The sequence below is a fragment of the Sinocyclocheilus anshuiensis genome, unplaced genomic scaffold (assembly GCF_001515605.1).
Source record: "Sinocyclocheilus anshuiensis isolate Anshui unplaced genomic scaffold, SAMN03320099.WGS_v1.1 scaffold617, whole genome shotgun sequence".
Taxonomy (NCBI): domain Eukaryota; kingdom Metazoa; phylum Chordata; class Actinopteri; order Cypriniformes; family Cyprinidae; genus Sinocyclocheilus; species Sinocyclocheilus anshuiensis.
In genome coordinates, this window is record NW_015539890.1 from 943,537 (window position 1) to 961,495 (window position 17,959).

At 40.3% G+C, this 17,959-nt stretch overlaps 1 protein-coding gene and 1 pseudogene across 1 annotated transcript in view; one reads left to right on the forward strand and one right to left on the reverse strand.

Moving 5' to 3' along the window:
• LOC107685768 (potassium voltage-gated channel subfamily S member 3-like) overlaps window positions 1-3,685 on the forward strand; it is a 6,042-nt pseudogene extending 2,357 nt beyond the window's left edge.
• Window positions 3,686-15,041: 11,356 nt separating this feature from the next.
• LOC107685784 (disks large-associated protein 2-like) overlaps window positions 15,042-17,959 on the reverse strand; it is a 129,061-nt gene continuing 126,143 nt past the window's right edge. Inside the window, exons 11-12 of the mRNA XM_016482502.1 lie at window positions 17,272-17,424; window positions 15,042-15,773 (exon numbers count right to left, since the gene is read on the reverse strand). Coding sequence (XP_016337988.1) covers window positions 15,558-15,773; window positions 17,272-17,424 — 369 coding nt within the window. The 3' untranslated portion in view covers window positions 15,042-15,557. The remainder of the gene's footprint in view (window positions 15,774-17,271; window positions 17,425-17,959) is intronic.

Consider the following 17,959-nt stretch of genomic DNA (forward strand, 5'->3'; position numbering starts at 1 on the left):
GTAGTGACGTCATGGCTGTCGCCGGCCAACGAGTTGGTGTTTTTTCAATGTATGCTTCAGACACGGGTCACGACGAGGCGTTTCCCCATAGCGACCCCTAGAGGACGCAGTTCGAAGTTCCCATGAAAGGGAACTCTGGGTTTAGATGTCACGTTGGTTATATCTCAGTTACTAAGGTTTTAAAAGGACTCTTTCTTAATAACGGAATGTTTAGAGCTTGGTTTTTCTAGCCGTAAGTTTGTACGTTTGAAACGTCTATTTCTATCAAAATTTAATAAAAATCATAAAAGGAGTGAACAATAAATCCCTAATGGAATGTATTGGGACACCCCCTTCTAATGAACAGGTTTGACTACTTTAGTAATTTCCATGAGTACAAATCTTAATGTTTAAGCATATAATTATATTCTAGGGAATTGTGTGCTCCCCAAACAAAAAAAAAAAACAGTCATAAGTAGCACGCGGGTATATTTGTAGCAATAGCCAAAAATATATTGTATTGGTCAAAATTATAATTTTTTATTTTATGCCAAAAATCATTAGGATTTTAAGTAAAGATCATGTTCCATGTTCACCTGGGATTGGGACTTAATTGGCTTTCTGCAGACCAGTCAAGTTCTTCCACACTGACCAAATCAATCATTTCTTTTTGAACCTTGCCTTATACACAGAGGCATCGTCATGTTAGAATAGAAAAAGCTCCTGTCCAAACTGTTTCAAATGGTGAATTTTTTACTCTACATTCTTTGCTGTTTCATTAGTTGTTTTAGATACAGTTTAACTGTTGAAAAGCCACATACAGATTATTTAAAAAGGTGCCTTTATTTATTTACCATTTATTTCTTATTTACAGGTATTCTCAAATCAGTGTTAATAAAAAGTGTCTCCCCATGACTTTAAGGTAATTCAGAATATTAAACATAAGCAGTGCATATGTTGTCAGATATGACTGTCAAATGCAGTGTTGTGTTCTTCTTGAATAATGCCACTCTTTATGTTAACCTACAGAATAAATACGGTCACATTTTGAATCTGTAATTGTAGTAGGCTCAGACGATATACACTCTGATGTTGTTAAGTTTCAGTCTAGGTTGTCTGGGAGGATCTGTAAACAGTTTACAGCAGTGACAGTATAGTTTAAGTTAAGGAGGCCATCAGTCTAAATACTGTTGTACATAATTAAAATAATGCTGATATATCATAATCGATAATAATTTATTTCATTTGAAGAGGTTACTGTTGAATTTTCAAGAATCCATCAATCAAAAAGTCATGGCACACAAATGGTGGCACCATTACCTGAAGATGACCATGTCAGTCATTACACAGAACTTTTTAACATGTTTGCAAGCAACCACCCAAAATGTCATCTGTAAGCCTATTCAGCTTCGTGCCGTTTCAAACCTGTATGCATTTATTATATTTTTGGGCCACAGAAGAAACAAACAACACTAGCCTTTTGACTTCCATTGTATGGAGGGAAAACACTGAGACATTTCACAAAATAACTACTTTTTTTTTTTTCCCACACAAAAGGAATGATACGAGTAAATAACAACAGAAATTTCATTATTAGGGTGAAGTGTTTCTTTAATGTCAAATATAATGTCAGCTTAATGGCAACTTTTTATCAATGTTAATAGTATAAGTAAAAATGTGTATTATATTATTTGTGTGGTTTTTCCAACACAATCTCAAGGCAATTTATAACTATTTTACGTTTTGGCGAATTGGTGGCTAATTCATATCTCATTCATATGTATTTGTACTGTATGATGTGCTTTGCCTCACTGGTCCTGTGATGTGACATATATTTTAAAGTACCATGTATTTCAATTAATATGATAAAAAAAAAAACAGTTTAAACAGAGTATAGGATGTCATACTGCAGGAATATCATTAAACAAAATTAATCTAGAGCAGGGGTCCTCAACTCTGAACCTTCGAGATCCACTTTCCTGCCGAGATTAGCTCCAACCTGGAGCTTCCTACATCCCTGCAAATTTGTAGTAATCCTGAAGACCTTGATTAGCTTTTTTCAGGTATGTTTGATTAGGGTTGAAGCTAAACTCTGGAGGAAAGTGGATCTCAAGGTCCAGAATTGAGGACCCCTGATCTAGAGTTTATATGCTGGTCATTTATTTAATCAGTTTCATTGATTTAGTAGTTTTCTGTGCTTATGATGTAGCTAACTTTCACATTTCTGTTGTTTTAGTAGAAAATGCAAGTATATCATTGGCAAGACTTCCAGATTCGATGAATCGGTACCACCATGATGTATGGGCAAGTTCTCCACCATCAAGGCAGGGAGGAAGATCTTGTTAATCTCAACGTTGGGGGCACCCAGCATAAGGTGGAGCGCTGTGTTCTGCTCCGGTTCCCCAACACGCGTGTGGGTCAGTTAATCCAGTGCTGCAGCGATGCCGCAGTCCTGGAACTCTGTGATGACTACAGCCCCGCTGAGCAGGAATACTACTTCGACAGGAGCCCGCAAGTCTTCCACTGTGTTCTGAACTTCTACCGTACAGGACACTTTCATGCTGTGGAGGAGCTCTGTGTGTTTTGCTTCAGTCAGGAGATCGAATACTGAGGCATCAGTGAGCTGGATCTGGAAGCCTGCTGTCTCGAATGGTTCCTTGAGCGCAAAGATGAGCAGGAGCAGACTGTGTCTGGCCGGTCTAGTAATGCAGTGTAGTCTGGAGAGATCTCGGTTGTGGGCAGTGACCTGTGGAGGTTTGAGGGCACGTGGTGTTCAGATGTGCGCAAGTTCATGTGGCAAACTCTTGAAGATCCCAATCACTCCAAGTGTTCCAAAGGTGTAGCTGCGGTTTCCGTCCTGGTCATTTTGACCTCCATTGTGACAATGTGTATCCACAGTATGCCCGAATTCAGGTATGTAACCGACAGTGAACATTCTGTCCTGGACTCTCTGGAGCTCATTTGTATTATTTTCTTCTCAGTGGAGTTTGTCCTGCGAGTCATAGCAGCTCCTCAGCCATTGAGGTTTTTGGGAAACCCTCTGAACATGATTGACATGGCTTCTATCTTGCCTTTCTATGTGACGCTGGCCTTTGAAAGTTTGGATGAAGAGGATGGGGAGGAAAACCAACATCTGGTCAACATGGGGAAGGTGGTTCAGGTTCTCCGGTTAATGAGGGCCTTCAGGGTGCTAAAGCTTGCTCGACATTCAGAAGGAGTGAGAGCTTTTGGAGAAACTCTAAAGAGCTGCCAATGCGAGGTGGGTCTGCTCGTTCTTTTCATTACTGTTGGAATATCGTTCTTCTCGATGTTTATCTACTACACTGAAAAGGAAGACGCTTCGTCCAAACTCTCTTCTATTCCTGTTTGTTGGTGGTGGGCCATTATTTCAATGACTACGGTGGGCTATGGGGATGTATATCCACTGACAGCAGCTGGGAGAATTGTAGCTACACTTTGCATTCTCTGTGGGTTGCTTGTGGTTTCTTTACCCATCACCATCATAATGAATAAGTTTTCTAAGTACTTTGATAAAAATACACCTAAGAGGTGCCTTTCAGAAGCTAAGACATAGGAAAATGTCAACGGTTTCCCTGTGGTTTGAAATGTTGGTTTGCTTTTGCAATCTAAACTTCAGGAACATTTTTGTGGTTGTTTCAAAGAAAGTCTTTTTGACAATCTTGACATTAATAAAAAATAAAGCCATCCGACATCTTGGTGTTAAATACTTAATTTTAAACAACAATGGCTGATGTTTGGAAAAAGTGAATGAGCACTTCAAAGTCAAGTCAAATGACATACTCAGAACAAATGAAAACGAGCAGCACAAAATTCTTTCTTTTCTTCAAAAAAGTTTAATAGTAGTTCTATGTACAACAAATGATGATACTTAATATTCAGTTATTCAAAGAGGCAGATTGATCGAATCTGGAATTAGGCAAAATACTGAAGCAAAACTAAAGCAGAGAAGGACCAAACCCTTCATAAAGTCCTCATCTGCAAAAAAAACAACATTTTATATTTATATATGTGAATATGACTTAATAAATTATAAATAAAAAAGCAAATTAATTGTACAAATACCAAACTATTTGTAAAATGCCAAAACAACTAACAGCAATGAAACATCGAATCATACATTCATTTTTTTTTCTTTTACGATCCTGCATGCTGTCATAGCTCTATAAAATAATCTTGACAAAGTTCAAATGAACATGGGTTAGAGCAAAAAAAATTAAATTAAGCATATACTCCTTTATCAATATATGTATTTTTTTCTAAATAAATAATGTATATTTGGCATTAGAGTCATCCTTATTATTGATATATTTAATTATTCAAAACAAGTTTGAAGCCAAACCATTCTCAAAAACTCACTGTTAATAGCCCATTTATGAGAGGTCTCACTTATTCAAACCACATTACATCAGATGTGCTAGAAAACAAAACAAAAAAGAGAAAATCCCTCCCCTTGACAAATTAGTAATGAGAAACTAAGACCAAAATATTTTCATACTGGGGTTATGGTTAACCTTTGAGACCAAAACCTGTGAATACACAGCAAAACTACCTTGAATCCCACCTCACGCATTGAAAAGTCAACAGAGCACCACAGACAGACCTCAACATCCTAAAAAATCATTATTTTCACATAGTCTACGAAAGTAAGGATGTCAAATTGTGTCTGTGCCATGATCAATGAAATCCTTCAGGTTATTGCTGAACAGGCAGCGAAACATCTGTACTTAATTTATACAGCTGAACACTCATTCAACTGCCTATAATACTGTGATTTCTTTGCAGAGAAGCCTTGAATAGGTGGACAACTGACAAATGAAAAGGGAGCGTGGGGTAGAGAACAACTGATAAAGGGTATAATCTTTCATTTTGTAATTATAAGCAATTATATATATATATATATATATATATATATCTTAAAAAGATAATCATGCCATTTGGAGGGCAGACAGTGAGGCCTATACACTACTGAACATATTGTTTCTGTATGAGTGTGAGTATATGCATGTTGATTGTCCTGGTTAAACCAATCCATGCTTATATGAATCCAACACGCCTCTATGACAAAAGCACCAGTTTTAACCTCTCAAATGTCTCAATGTATTTTTAAACAGTTGTTTACATTTTCACATTTTCAGTAAAATAAATAACAGCATTGTTCATAGAACAATAGCCGTCTTTGCATTATGGAGGAGCTGACCCTCAAAGAGGAGAATCGGAAACTAACAAAACCTATTAAAGGGCTTCTCTGCAGTACGTCAGTAAACTGAAAGTGGCAGCGCAGTTTTTTTTGTAATGATGTAATGCGTTTGCGATGCGGCTTTACTGTATATCTGTGCACACACTGGCCACAACTTTATAAAATGTTTTTATAGGTAAGAAATATCCTCAGGTGAAGTAGTGAATAAATAAACTGCAACCATGTCGAAAAAAAGCAGCATTGCTGGTCACCAGCATGTTGTGGTTTAGATGCGGGAAGTGTCCTTTTTAACCAGCAGAATTGCCATATAGCTGCAAATGCAAATGAGAGAAATTGATTTTAAATAAATCATTTTTTATTTGAATCTGAGGATAGTTGAGCCAAATTGTATAGATCAGAGTCTAAAAGTCCAGATTTCAGGTCTAAATCAGTTTTGGAAATAAAAGGTTGTTCATGCGTTTTGCCTTTGTAGGTCAACCTATGTCAACCAGCTTCACTCGACAGATTACATGTGTTGACTAGTATTTTTTGCTGGTGAACAGCAAAGCTATGCTGGTCCACCAGCTAGACCAGCATCATATCAGCTTTTCAACAGGGTTGCAAGGCATATTTTGCTATTCCTCAATAAAATCTATTCACAAAAAATGGGTAAAACGTATATAGTTTCTGTGAATAAGCGTCTCTTCAGAAACTCAGAAAGTCAGACTAGAGCTGCTGCACAGTAGAAAGGCATGACAAATCGCTCTGTTTGCCTTGAACTGATTGCAGAGAGACTCAGTGCTAGTAGAGAGACTTTACTAGCAATAGTGTAGTGTCCTGCCATTAATACCACACACTAAGAGGTAATGACACCATGTGCCTGCCATGTATTTATACACTATTGCACATTCTGGCAAGTCTGGTAGAGTGTGTAAGCACGCGAGAGGTGGACTCTGGCATTTAGTCTGATACTCTGTATTGTTTTGTAGAGATGAACAATGTGAAGCCCTCATGTGTCCGTCATAACAGAGGACAGATATAAATCAAAACTGAAGTTACCTGCATTTAACACTTCCCTCAGTCTTAAGGTGCAATCACACTAACCAAATTTCAGATGGTGTAATGAATATGGGCAACAGGATATAATGTCACATAGTTATAAATCAGAAAAAAAACATGCTTTTAATCAACCCAGGCTTATTGGAAAACCGTTCCTGTGGTGACATTTCTGCAAAATGATATCATGCTGCTTCTCCCTTGTTTCACTGTAATTTCAAAGTGAAATGACTAGTGAGTGGCGGTAATAGTGCATTTAGCTTTATCCGAAACAGATGAACGCGAGTCAAGCAAAGTTTTATAACGCTGGTTTTTGTATCACAGCAGTACTGAAATGAAATGTCTATTGAGTGGCACTAAAAGGTTAATGCTCTGTCACTAAACCCAACCAATAGTGTTAACAAAAGCAAACATGAGAGAAAAACACAGAAGCATCCATGCCATTTTTGTTCAATTATACTCTTGTGACTTGTCTTTTATAGGACTCGTTCTTATGAACTTCATGGTGATAACTTCAAGTTAATCTTCAAGTGAACTTCAAGTTAAATGCTATACCGGGTGCGCTACCGAGCAAATTCATTACCTAAGAAAAGCCGTACATAAGGAGCTGGTTATGTGATGCAATCATCAAAATGTGTTTGTTTACAAACCATGTACTATGGTAAAAGTGTTCTGAGGTCGTAACATAGTACTATTGCACAAGAAAGCACACACTAATAAGTCTGTATTAATTAATAGTCTGCCCCGTAATCAGCTGGAAACTGCAATATTGACTCCCTCGATAGAAATCGGAAATCTCTCATCAGGGCCCTTGGAATAGTCCTAACCTTCCCCCCATTACTGAGCCCCAACATTTTTGGAGTTTTGCAAAAATGTAAGTAGGCACGTTTTTCCAATCATAAGTTGCTTGAAATGTTGAACGAGATATTCTATATATTCTATCTACTCCACCTCTTCATAACACTGCAAACTCTGTAGCTTTGAGGTCTGTATTCTTGGAACTGAAGACTTCTACATTAATTTGCAGATCCAAGTTTACCAACTTTACATTTCTCTCACCTGTGTTCACATGCGTATGAATGGTTGTTAAAGTTTAATGTGACCGCACCTTTAGACTTCCATATACATAAAACACTATATTAATACCCCTAATAGCTGTCAATATTTATACTGAACACATCACTATCACACAGTCCTGATGAAGTACAGAACCCAAATTTGCACACGATAATCCAAGAGATGACGTTCCAAGCAAAAAAAAAAAGCCATCAAAATATCAATGATCCCACCAATCATGCATCTGTTTTAACATTTTTTGAGCCCCTACATGATCAGATGATCAGAAATGCATGATGAGAAATAAAACTGCAGGGTTTCGCCAGTCTTTGACCATAAGCGACATTTCCTCTGCATAAGTCATATCTCATGCAAATCATTTTAAGTCTCCAACACTGATTATAAGGCACCTATGGATGTTTCCATCTTTTATAATCACCAATATCTAGATCTCTACTTTAAAAGAAAAGAAAAGAAAAGACAAGACAGACACATGGCATGTGTCAGGTGATGACACTCTAGAACTATTTACATTTACACAAGCAGCGATACATCTAGCCACAACTTGTCAGCACTGCCTGAGCACATTATTTTATGACAATATCTTTTAAAACAGGGCTGGAAGTTTCTCTGAAAAAGGGACCTAGCTGTAAAGTACTCTTAAGTTGGACTAAAATATGCAAACAATTGAGAAAGACACCTGTCCTGTGGGCTATCATATTTTAGCTGTTATATATTCATATAAAATGTGCAAGATGATAACTGTACCTCAAGAGTACATATTTAGCAGCAGTTGGCAGCATGTCAATGTCTTCCCACTGACTTCCCACTGACTGAAGAAGAACCTCAAGCAAAAAAAAAAAAAATCTGTATCCACCTTTTATATGAGTTTAGATAACTTTCTCTCAAACTATTTGGACTAATTGTAAAGCATTTATCATTTCTTTGTGTATGTAGTGCTTTCAATATATTGAGACAAGAACTGAGACAGCAATACTGAGCCACTACCGCATTACACACTCAACGTATCTCACTTCTTCAAGGGATAGTTCGCCCTAAAATGTAATCAGTTACTCATAATAAGATGTTTTGCAGAATGTCCTGGCTGCTTTTGTCCTTGTAGTGAGGTATGGTGACCCAACCTTTCAAGCTCTAATCCTACCATCTGATTTTTATTTATTTATTTTTTTAAATCTTGCCAGTAATCGGCACCATCTTTTTCCACTGTGTAGAAATAAGCTGCCTGGATATTCACTAAAGAGCTCCTTTTGTGCTCAATATGAGGATCAAACCAATGGAGATCAAGATAAAGAGATGATGATAGTAAACCATTTTAGGTTGAACTATCCCTTGCTTTAACTGTCGTATTAAAACTAATCATTACCCAGTTGACTTTTTTCCTGTACAACGAGATTGAATTTACTTCTAAAACGAGCTGAAACATTTATTGGCAATTCCTTCTCTTCTTCTGATTCTTCTTCGTTTTTTTTAGTTTTTTCCTTTTTTATTTTTTTATATATATTTTTTTGCGAGAGCAGGGCAGTACATTCACAATGCTTTTTGCTTAAGATGCTGTAAGGCTGCCAAGTAAAGGAAATAGCTAAAAATCCAGGGATTTATACGCTGCTTTCTAACGCCTTATGAATGTAAGCAGCAGATATGCTAAGAGGATAGACAGTACCGCCATCTCTGGATAGTTAGAACCAGAGGAAAAATCCCGCAATCACAGTTGTGGACAGTTAAAATGCATCATTGTGCCAGTAAAAATAAATAATAACTGCTGTTAAATAGCGGTTGTATTTACAAATATAAGGTACTGAATCTAATGCTGCTGTTGGTTATTATTTAGTCCACAATCAAGGTAATAAAGAGCCTAAAGCCAAATTAAAAATAAAAAGCAGAGCTGTTGCCACCCAACTTAAAATATGGTATTTGAATTCAACAATTCATCATAGAGAGCCCTATTGCACACCTGGGTTTCTGTTCTCAAAAGTGACAAGGCAGATGGACACATTGTTGTGCAAATGCTGGACCGAAAAACTGTGATATACAAAAAGCATAACTGTCTAACCTAAAATACATTAATTTCTTTTCAACAAACCAGTGACCGTAAATATGATAATCTGAGATGCATTGAGACACCGTGTTAAACATCCCTTTAAAAAGTCCACAGGTGGTTTATAGTGCTGTGCAGAAAGGAGAGGAGGGGGGCTTTTACATTTTAGAGTATAAAGCAGCACCATTTACAGTAATATTATTAAAGTTTCTTTTGCACCTTTAGATGTCACAGACTACCTTGAGTGGTGAACACTGAGGAAGATTGGTGTTATAAATACTTCTCTGTAAATGTTTTTGTGTAAAACCGGCGGTCAGTCAATGAAAGTCAAGCTATGACTGAATGATATCAAGGCCTTTTTGGGCTGAATGAACTTTAAACCTTAGCAATTGAAATAAAAAAAAATGATTTTTAAAACTCTCTTTGACAGTGCAGTTAAGTCCAGAACTAGATTTAATATCTGTCAACCCTGAAGCTAAAACTAAACTGAAGTCTAGAAGCAAAACCTTCATGCAAATCCCCAACTGCGACAACATCACGAGGATCAAGATCAACATTTCCGTTGGAAATACAAATGTGGATCATTTAAGAAGTAGAACTGCTTTGTACAACCTTTTAACAGACTTTGCAATCTTAAAGAAATTGCGATCTTAAATTCGCTTATTTAAATCTAAACTCCATACTAAGTCAAGTTTAGAGTCCTTTTATTTTTGTGTGTGTGGGAATGATGCTGTGGATAAAGTGACTATGTTGTGACATTAGTTTTGTGCCAGTGCTATAGAATACGTTTTCTGAAATGAGTGTTAACTGTGCCTATGCTGAGGGCTAGACTTTGGCTTTGTTCAGACAGGCAGCAAAATTCTGATTTATTTTTATTTTCTTTCTTTCTTTTTTTGGAATCCGATGTTTCCAAACTACATCCATAGGTAGTCAGCTGAAAATCTTTTAGAATGCATCTGAACAGTCAGATTACATTACAGATTACAGAAAGTAGTTCCCTTTCATGGGAACTTCGAACTGTGTCCTCTAGGGGTCGCTATGGGGAACGCCTCGTCGTGACCCGTGTCTGAAGCATACATTGAAAAAACCCCAACTCGTTGGCCGGCGACAGCCATGACGTCACTACCGGTGCGACTATAGTATAAATAGGCGCCGGGAGCACACATCATTCACTTCTTCATCTGAAGCTTGCGTCCGCAGCATGGCAAGAAACCTAGAGGACGCAGTGTCTCGTTCCCTACTCAGGGAACCATGGTTACATAAGTAACCTGAGACGTTCCCTTTCATGGGAACTTCGAACTGCGTCCTCTAGGGGTCGCTATGGGGAACGCCTCGTCGTGACCCGTGTCTGAAGCATACATTGAAAAAACCCCAACTCGTTGGCCGGCGACAGCCATGACGTCACTACCGGTGCGACTATAGTATAAATAGGCGCCGGGAGCACACATCATTCACTTCTTCATCTGAAGCTTGCGTCCGCAGCATGGCAAGAAACCTAGAGGACGCAGTGTCTCGTTCCCTACTCAGGGAACCATGGTTACATAAGTAACCTGAGACGTTCCCTTTCATGGGAACTTCGAACTGCGTCCTCTAGGGGTCGCTATGGGGAACGCCTCGTCGTGACCCGTGTCTGAAGCATACATTGAAAAAACCCCAACTCGTTGGCCGGCGACAGCCATGACGTCACTACCGGTGCGACTATAGTATAAATAGGCGCCGGGAGCACACATCATTCACTTCTTCATCTGAAGCTTGCGTCCGCAGCATGGCAAGAAACCTAGAGGACGCAGTGTCTCGTTCCCTACTCAGGGAACCATGGTTACATAAGTAACCTGAGACGTTCCCTTTCATGGGAACTTCGAACTGCGTCCTCTAGGGGTCGCTATGGGGAACGCCTCGTCGTGACCCGTGTCTGAAGCATACATTGAAAAAACCCCAACTCGTTGGCCGGCGACAGCCATGACGTCACTACCGGTGCGACTATAGTATAAATAGGCGCCGGGAGCACACATCATTCACTTCTTCATCTGAAGCTTGCGTCCGCAGCATGGCAAGAAACCTAGAGGACGCAGTGTCTCGTTCCCTACTCAGGGAACCATGGTTACATAAGTAACCTGAGACGTTCCCTTTCATGGGAACTTCGAACTGCGTCCTCTAGGGGTCGCTATGGGGAACGCCTCGTCGTGACCCGTGTCTGAAGCATACATTGAAAAAACCCCAACTCGTTGGCCGGCGACAGCCATGACGTCACTACCGGTGCGACTATAGTATAAATAGGCGCCGGGAGCACACATCATTCACTTCTTCATCTGAAGCTTGCGTCCGCAGCATGGCAAGAAACCTAGAGGACGCAGTGTCTCGTTCCCTACTCAGGGAACCATGGTTACATAAGTAACCTGAGACGTTCCCTTTCATGGGAACTTCGAACTGCGTCCTCTAGGGGTCGCTATGGGGAACGCCTCGTCGTGACCCGTGTCTGAAGCATACATTGAAAAAACCCCAACTCGTTGGCCGGCGACAGCCATGACGTCACTACCGGTGCGACTATAGTATAAATAGGCGCCGGGAGCACACATCATTCACTTCTTCATCTGAAGCTTGCGTCCGCAGCATGGCAAGAAACCTAGAGGACGCAGTGTCTCGTTCCCTACTCAGGGAACCATGGTTACATAAGTAACCTGAGACGTTCCCTTTCATGGGAACTTCGAACTGCGTCCTCTAGGGGTCGCTATGGGGAACGCCTCGTCGTGACCCGTGTCTGAAGCATACATTGAAAAAACCCCAACTCGTTGGCCGGCGACAGCCATGACGTCACTACCGGTGCGACTATAGTATAAATAGGCGCCGGGAGCACACATCATTCACTTCTTCATCTGAAGCTTGCGTCCGCAGCATGGCAAGAAACCTAGAGGACGCAGTGTCTCGTTCCCTACTCAGGGAACCATGGTTACATAAGTAACCTGAGACGTTCCCTTTCATGGGAACTTCGAACTGCGTCCTCTAGGGGTCGCTATGGGGAACGCCTCGTCGTGACCCGTGTCTGAAGCATACATTGAAAAAACCCCAACTCGTTGGCCGGCGACAGCCATGACGTCACTACCGGTGCGACTATAGTATAAATAGGCGCCGGGAGCACACATCATTCACTTCTTCATCTGAAGCTTGCGTCCGCAGCATGGCAAGAAACCTAGAGGACGCAGTGTCTCGTTCCCTACTCAGGGAACCATGGTTACATAAGTAACCTGAGACGTTCCCTTTCATGGGAACTTCGAACTGCGTCCTCTAGGGGTCGCTATGGGGAACGCCTCGTCGTGACCCGTGTCTGAAGCATACATTGAAAAAACCCCAACTCGTTGGCCGGCGACAGCCATGACGTCACTACCGGTGCGACTATAGTATAAATAGGCGCCGGGAGCACACATCATTCACTTCTTCATCTGAAGCTTGCGTCCGCAGCATGGCAAGAAACCTAGAGGACGCAGTGTCTCGTTCCCTACTCAGGGAACCATGGTTACATAAGTAACCTGAGACGTTCCCTTTCATGGGAACTTCGAACTGCGTCCTCTAGGGGTCGCTATGGGGAACGCCTCGTCGTGACCCGTGTCTGAAGCATACATTGAAAAAACCCCAACTCGTTGGCCGGCGACAGCCATGACGTCACTACCGGTGCGACTATAGTATAAATAGGCGCCGGGAGCACACATCATTCACTTCTTCATCTGAAGCTTGCGTCCGCAGCATGGCAAGAAACCTAGAGGACGCAGTGTCTCGTTCCCTACTCAGGGAACCATGGTTACATAAGTAACCTGAGACGTTCCCTTTCATGGGAACTTCGAACTGCGTCCTCTAGGGGTCGCTATGGGGAACGCCTCGTCGTGACCCGTGTCTGAAGCATACATTGAAAAAACCCCAACTCGTTGGCCGGCGACAGCCATGACGTCACTACCGGTGCGACTATAGTATAAATAGGCGCCGGGAGCACACATCATTCACTTCTTCATCTGAAGCTTGCGTCCGCAGCATGGCAAGAAACCTAGAGGACGCAGTGTCTCGTTCCCTACTCAGGGAACCATGGTTACATAAGTAACCTGAGACGTTCCCTTTCATGGGAACTTCGAACTGCGTCCTCTAGGGGTCGCTATGGGGAACGCCTCGTCGTGACCCGTGTCTGAAGCATACATTGAAAAAACCCCAACTCGTTGGCCGGCGACAGCCATGACGTCACTACCGGTGCGACTATAGTATAAATAGGCGCCGGGAGCACACATCATTCACTTCTTCATCTGAAGCTTGCGTCCGCAGCATGGCAAGAAACCTAGAGGACGCAGTGTCTCGTTCCCTACTCAGGGAACCATGGTTACATAAGTAACCTGAGACGTTCCCTTTCATGGGAACTTCGAACTGCGTCCTCTAGGTTTCTTGCCATGCTGCGGACGCAAGCTTCAGATGAAGAAGTGAATGATGTGTGCTCCCGGCGCCTATTTATACTATAGTCGCACCGGTAGTGACGTCATGGCTGTCAATGTATGCTTTTTCAATGTATGCTTCAGACACGGGTCACGACGAGGCGTTCCCCATAGCGACCCCTAGAGGACGCAGTGTCTCGTTCCCTACTCAGGGAACCATGGTTACATAAGTAACCTGAGACGTGTTTTGTCATTCCAGAAGTATCGCATACTGTATGTATCTTTTACTTTTACTTTTATATTAAATTATATGACATTCACCGGAGCCCCAAAGGGGACATGGAAATGAAAATCATATTTCTTAGCAAAATAAAGTATTGCGTTCCCCCCAGAAATGTTTGCCTGCAAAAAGCATTGAAATATAGCCACCTCATATCAACACAAATGTTTTGCGAGTGAACGGAAAACAAATTCTCAGGGGAATGCAAAAGTTTTGTGCAAGAACGCAAACACTTAGTGAGAGAAAGCAACAATACTTGGGGAGCGCAAACATTTTGTGAGAAAAACACAATGTGATCTTTTTTTTTTTTGAGAAAACACAAAGTTTTTCAGGGGAATGCAAAAGTTTTGTGAGAGAATGCAATTTTTTTTGTACAAACGCTTTATGAATGTTTTGTAAGGGAATACAAACGTTTAGTGACAGAAACCAACATTTCTTAGCGAAACACAAACATTTTGTGAGAAACACAAATGTTTCGCAAGAAAACACAATGTACACTTTAAAAAAAAACAAAAAAACGCAAAGTTTCTCAGGGGAACGCAAAAGTTTTGTGAGAGAATGCAACATTTTTGTGCAAATTTTTTGAATGTTTTGTAAGAGAATGCAAACGTTTAGTGGAAAAAAAAGCAACATTTCTTAGGGGAAAGCAAAAGTTTAGTGAGAAGCACAAACGTTTTGCACAAAAAAAAAAAGCTTTTTAGAGAAACGTAAACGTTGTTTTGAGAGAACGCAAAGTTTCTCAGGGGAACGCAAGAGTTCTGTGAAAAAACGCAAACGTTTTGTGAGAGAATGCAAAGCTCCTCAGGGAAATGCAAACGTTTTGCGAGCGAACGCAAATTTTCTCAGGGGAACGCAAACATTTTCTAAGAGCACACAACAGTTTTGTGAGAAAATGCAAAGTCCTTAAGGGAGCGTAACGTTTGCAAGAGAAGTTTTGGCGAGAGAACATAAAAGCATTGATATATAATTTCCATCAGCATGTCCCTATGGCTCCATAACATTCATGTCATTAATAGTGAGTAGGCTAAGTGATTTCGGACACAGCATATGCATGAATGTTAATAAGAATTGCTAAGAGCTAATCGCTCTCACGCATCTCATGAGTTCAGCACCGTGGCAAGATGTCATGATAACTGTCCTCTTTACATCATGCTGATGCTTATATCACTACTATTGCAACTGCCTCCTAACTCTGTCCTAAAAATGGAATGTGAAAACCAAATCGGATTTGTGTGCAGTGTGAACAAAGCCTTAGTTTTGGCCTCTGAATGTACTAAAACTGATATACAAACTGGGTTGCAGTAACTGCAGGTCTTGGAGTGCATAGACTGCTAAGACCTCTTTGCATTGAGCTCTGTTTGAGGCATATATAAACTCACCACTATTCTCAGCTCAGAGTAGATGATGAGCAGAGGAAGAATACTTGTAACAGATGTGAGAATGTGAACGAGGGCAGCGGTGCCATGGAGCAGAATGGATGTACCCTGTTGGTTGAAGCGCACTGGTGAGGCATAGTATATGTGTGTTTCATAAACGGGTTTGGGCTTCAGGGATGTAGATCTCTATGCTGTCGGCCCGCTCTGTAGCTGAGCTCTGACGGAAAGAAGCAGCCCGTTTTGCAGCTAGGAGCCTGCGGCGGGCCTCTTGCCTCTGTCGGTCCTGCAGATCCAGGGATCGCTCACGCATGACAGCTCCACGACTTTTAGGGGGCCTCTTTGTAACAGGAGGTGGCCATTTTCTTTCCTGAGATAAAGAAGTAGAGTTCATTATCATTTCCTTGGTTTATTAGAATGTGTGTCAGTGCAACACATCAATTTAGTGCAAATAATTATTTAAGAAAGAAAAAATGAAGCTGAGAGCTGAATGACTATTTTTACTCATTTTATCCCGATTAAAACAATGCATTTAACAGAGGCATCAGTATCAGTATTAGTAATTATATATACATTTTGCTATGTAAATATATATACTACCAGTGTTGAGGAAAGTTATTTTTTAAAGTAATGCATTACAATATTGAGTTCTTTTATAAAAGTTCTATTTTTTGGCAAATGTAAATGCCCTTTCACAACACAATGAAGTAAGCCTCAGGCTGAAGGAAATGTGAAATTCAAAAAGCTCAAACAAATCTTTCAGCTGTGCTGACATTCTGGATTCCAAATAAAGAATTGGACACAAGAGAAGAAAGTTCAAAACTTTCTTCTCAATCACAAAAAAAAAAGATAAAAAAAAAAAAGAAGGTTGAATTAGTATGGTTTAAATGGGTCACTGAGTCAGAACTGGTTAATAAAATGTGATTAAATACATAAAGGATTTTTGTGTTAATGTAATTATTCCAGGTTTACGTTTGCTTTTCACTGTTTTTATTCATTTTGAGAAATTAATTAATTCATAGCCTATACATTAAACCTTGTAACAGAGATGAACATATTTTCTGAAACACAATTCACATTTTTTTTTATCATCTGAAACGCGCTGCAACTTATATTCTAAAGCGACTCATATAATGCAATTAACGTCAACAAGCAAAACATGCACACACATTTGTAATGGTGCAGAATGGGATGTGAATAGCCTCAGACTACTAGTTTCAGTTTCGATTTAAATAAAGTCCCGCATGCTTGGAATTTAAAATAAATGTTGTTTTGAATGCCCCTATATTTTTTGTTTGTTTATATTTACGATATACATCGTTTGTTTTAATTCAAATGATGCGTGTGCTAAGTGAGCAAACCGCAATAAATATCATGCAACTTAAGTGTGCACGCTCGCATGCTTTCTCTCTCTCTCTCCTTACCGTCAAGTAACTTTAGTTACTTGTGCATTGTTTTACTTGCTTTTGACATATGCGACCAAACTACAAACATTCCAGTGATGTCTGTGAGAAAGGGCTATTCGCTCGAGGAGCTTGTGCATCCTTGCCAGCACACGCTCACACAGAGTGCTTTGCTTATCAGCTCGCGCACATCAGCTAGTCAGCCGTGAATATAGAATTTTTAACATTATGTTAATTACATACATGTACTTCATAGACATCCTTAATCTCTAATAACTTTCGTCAATAACATTCAACTCTGAGTTGTTCTGTTGTCGGTGATTCTTTATCTGAAAATAGCATTGTTCACATGCTGTGTGGTGGTATCGGTGTTTGGTATCGGAGCATTTTTATGAGTACGAGTACAGGAGCGCGTCGAGTGCATCCCTAATATATACTGTATATAGTCTGTGATGCTCCATGTACCTTCTTCTCTGGACTCTTCACTATCCTCCACTCATTACTCTTGATTTGCTGCAGCTCATCAAATTTGGCAGTGACATCCTCAATGGAGAGCTGCAGGAGATCCCAGAACCCAGCCAGGTCCTGAGCCGTTGGGCGGGGCATAGCGCTGGGGTCCTGCACAGAACCATTATATGTTACACACTTCTCAAAAAAGAACAACAGTTATAAGTTACAGCTTTACTCATAAGTTTACACACCCCTTGCAGAATCTCAGGGATCTTTAAAAAAAAAAAAAAATCTATATAATCAATTTAAAAATAAGAGGGATCATAACGATGCATATTGGTTTTTATTTAGTTCTGTGTTAATGAAGCTATTTGACATATATGCATATATTTGCATACTTCTTAAAGGGGTCATATGATGCGATTTCAATTTTTCCTTTCTCTTTGGGGTGTTACAAGCTCTTGATGCATAAAGAAGATCTGTAAAGTCGCAAAGACTAAAGTCTCAAATCCAAAGAGATATTCTTTATAAAAGTTAAGAGTCAACCACGCCTACCTAAAACAGCTCGTCCTAACACGCCCCCACATGTCTACGTCACGATGTGGGAAGATTTGCATAACACTGCCCAAATGTTCACGCAAAGAAAGAAGTCGTAACTTTTATTTTCACTGTAGTATTGTTGTTGCTGCCGCCATGTTGTGAA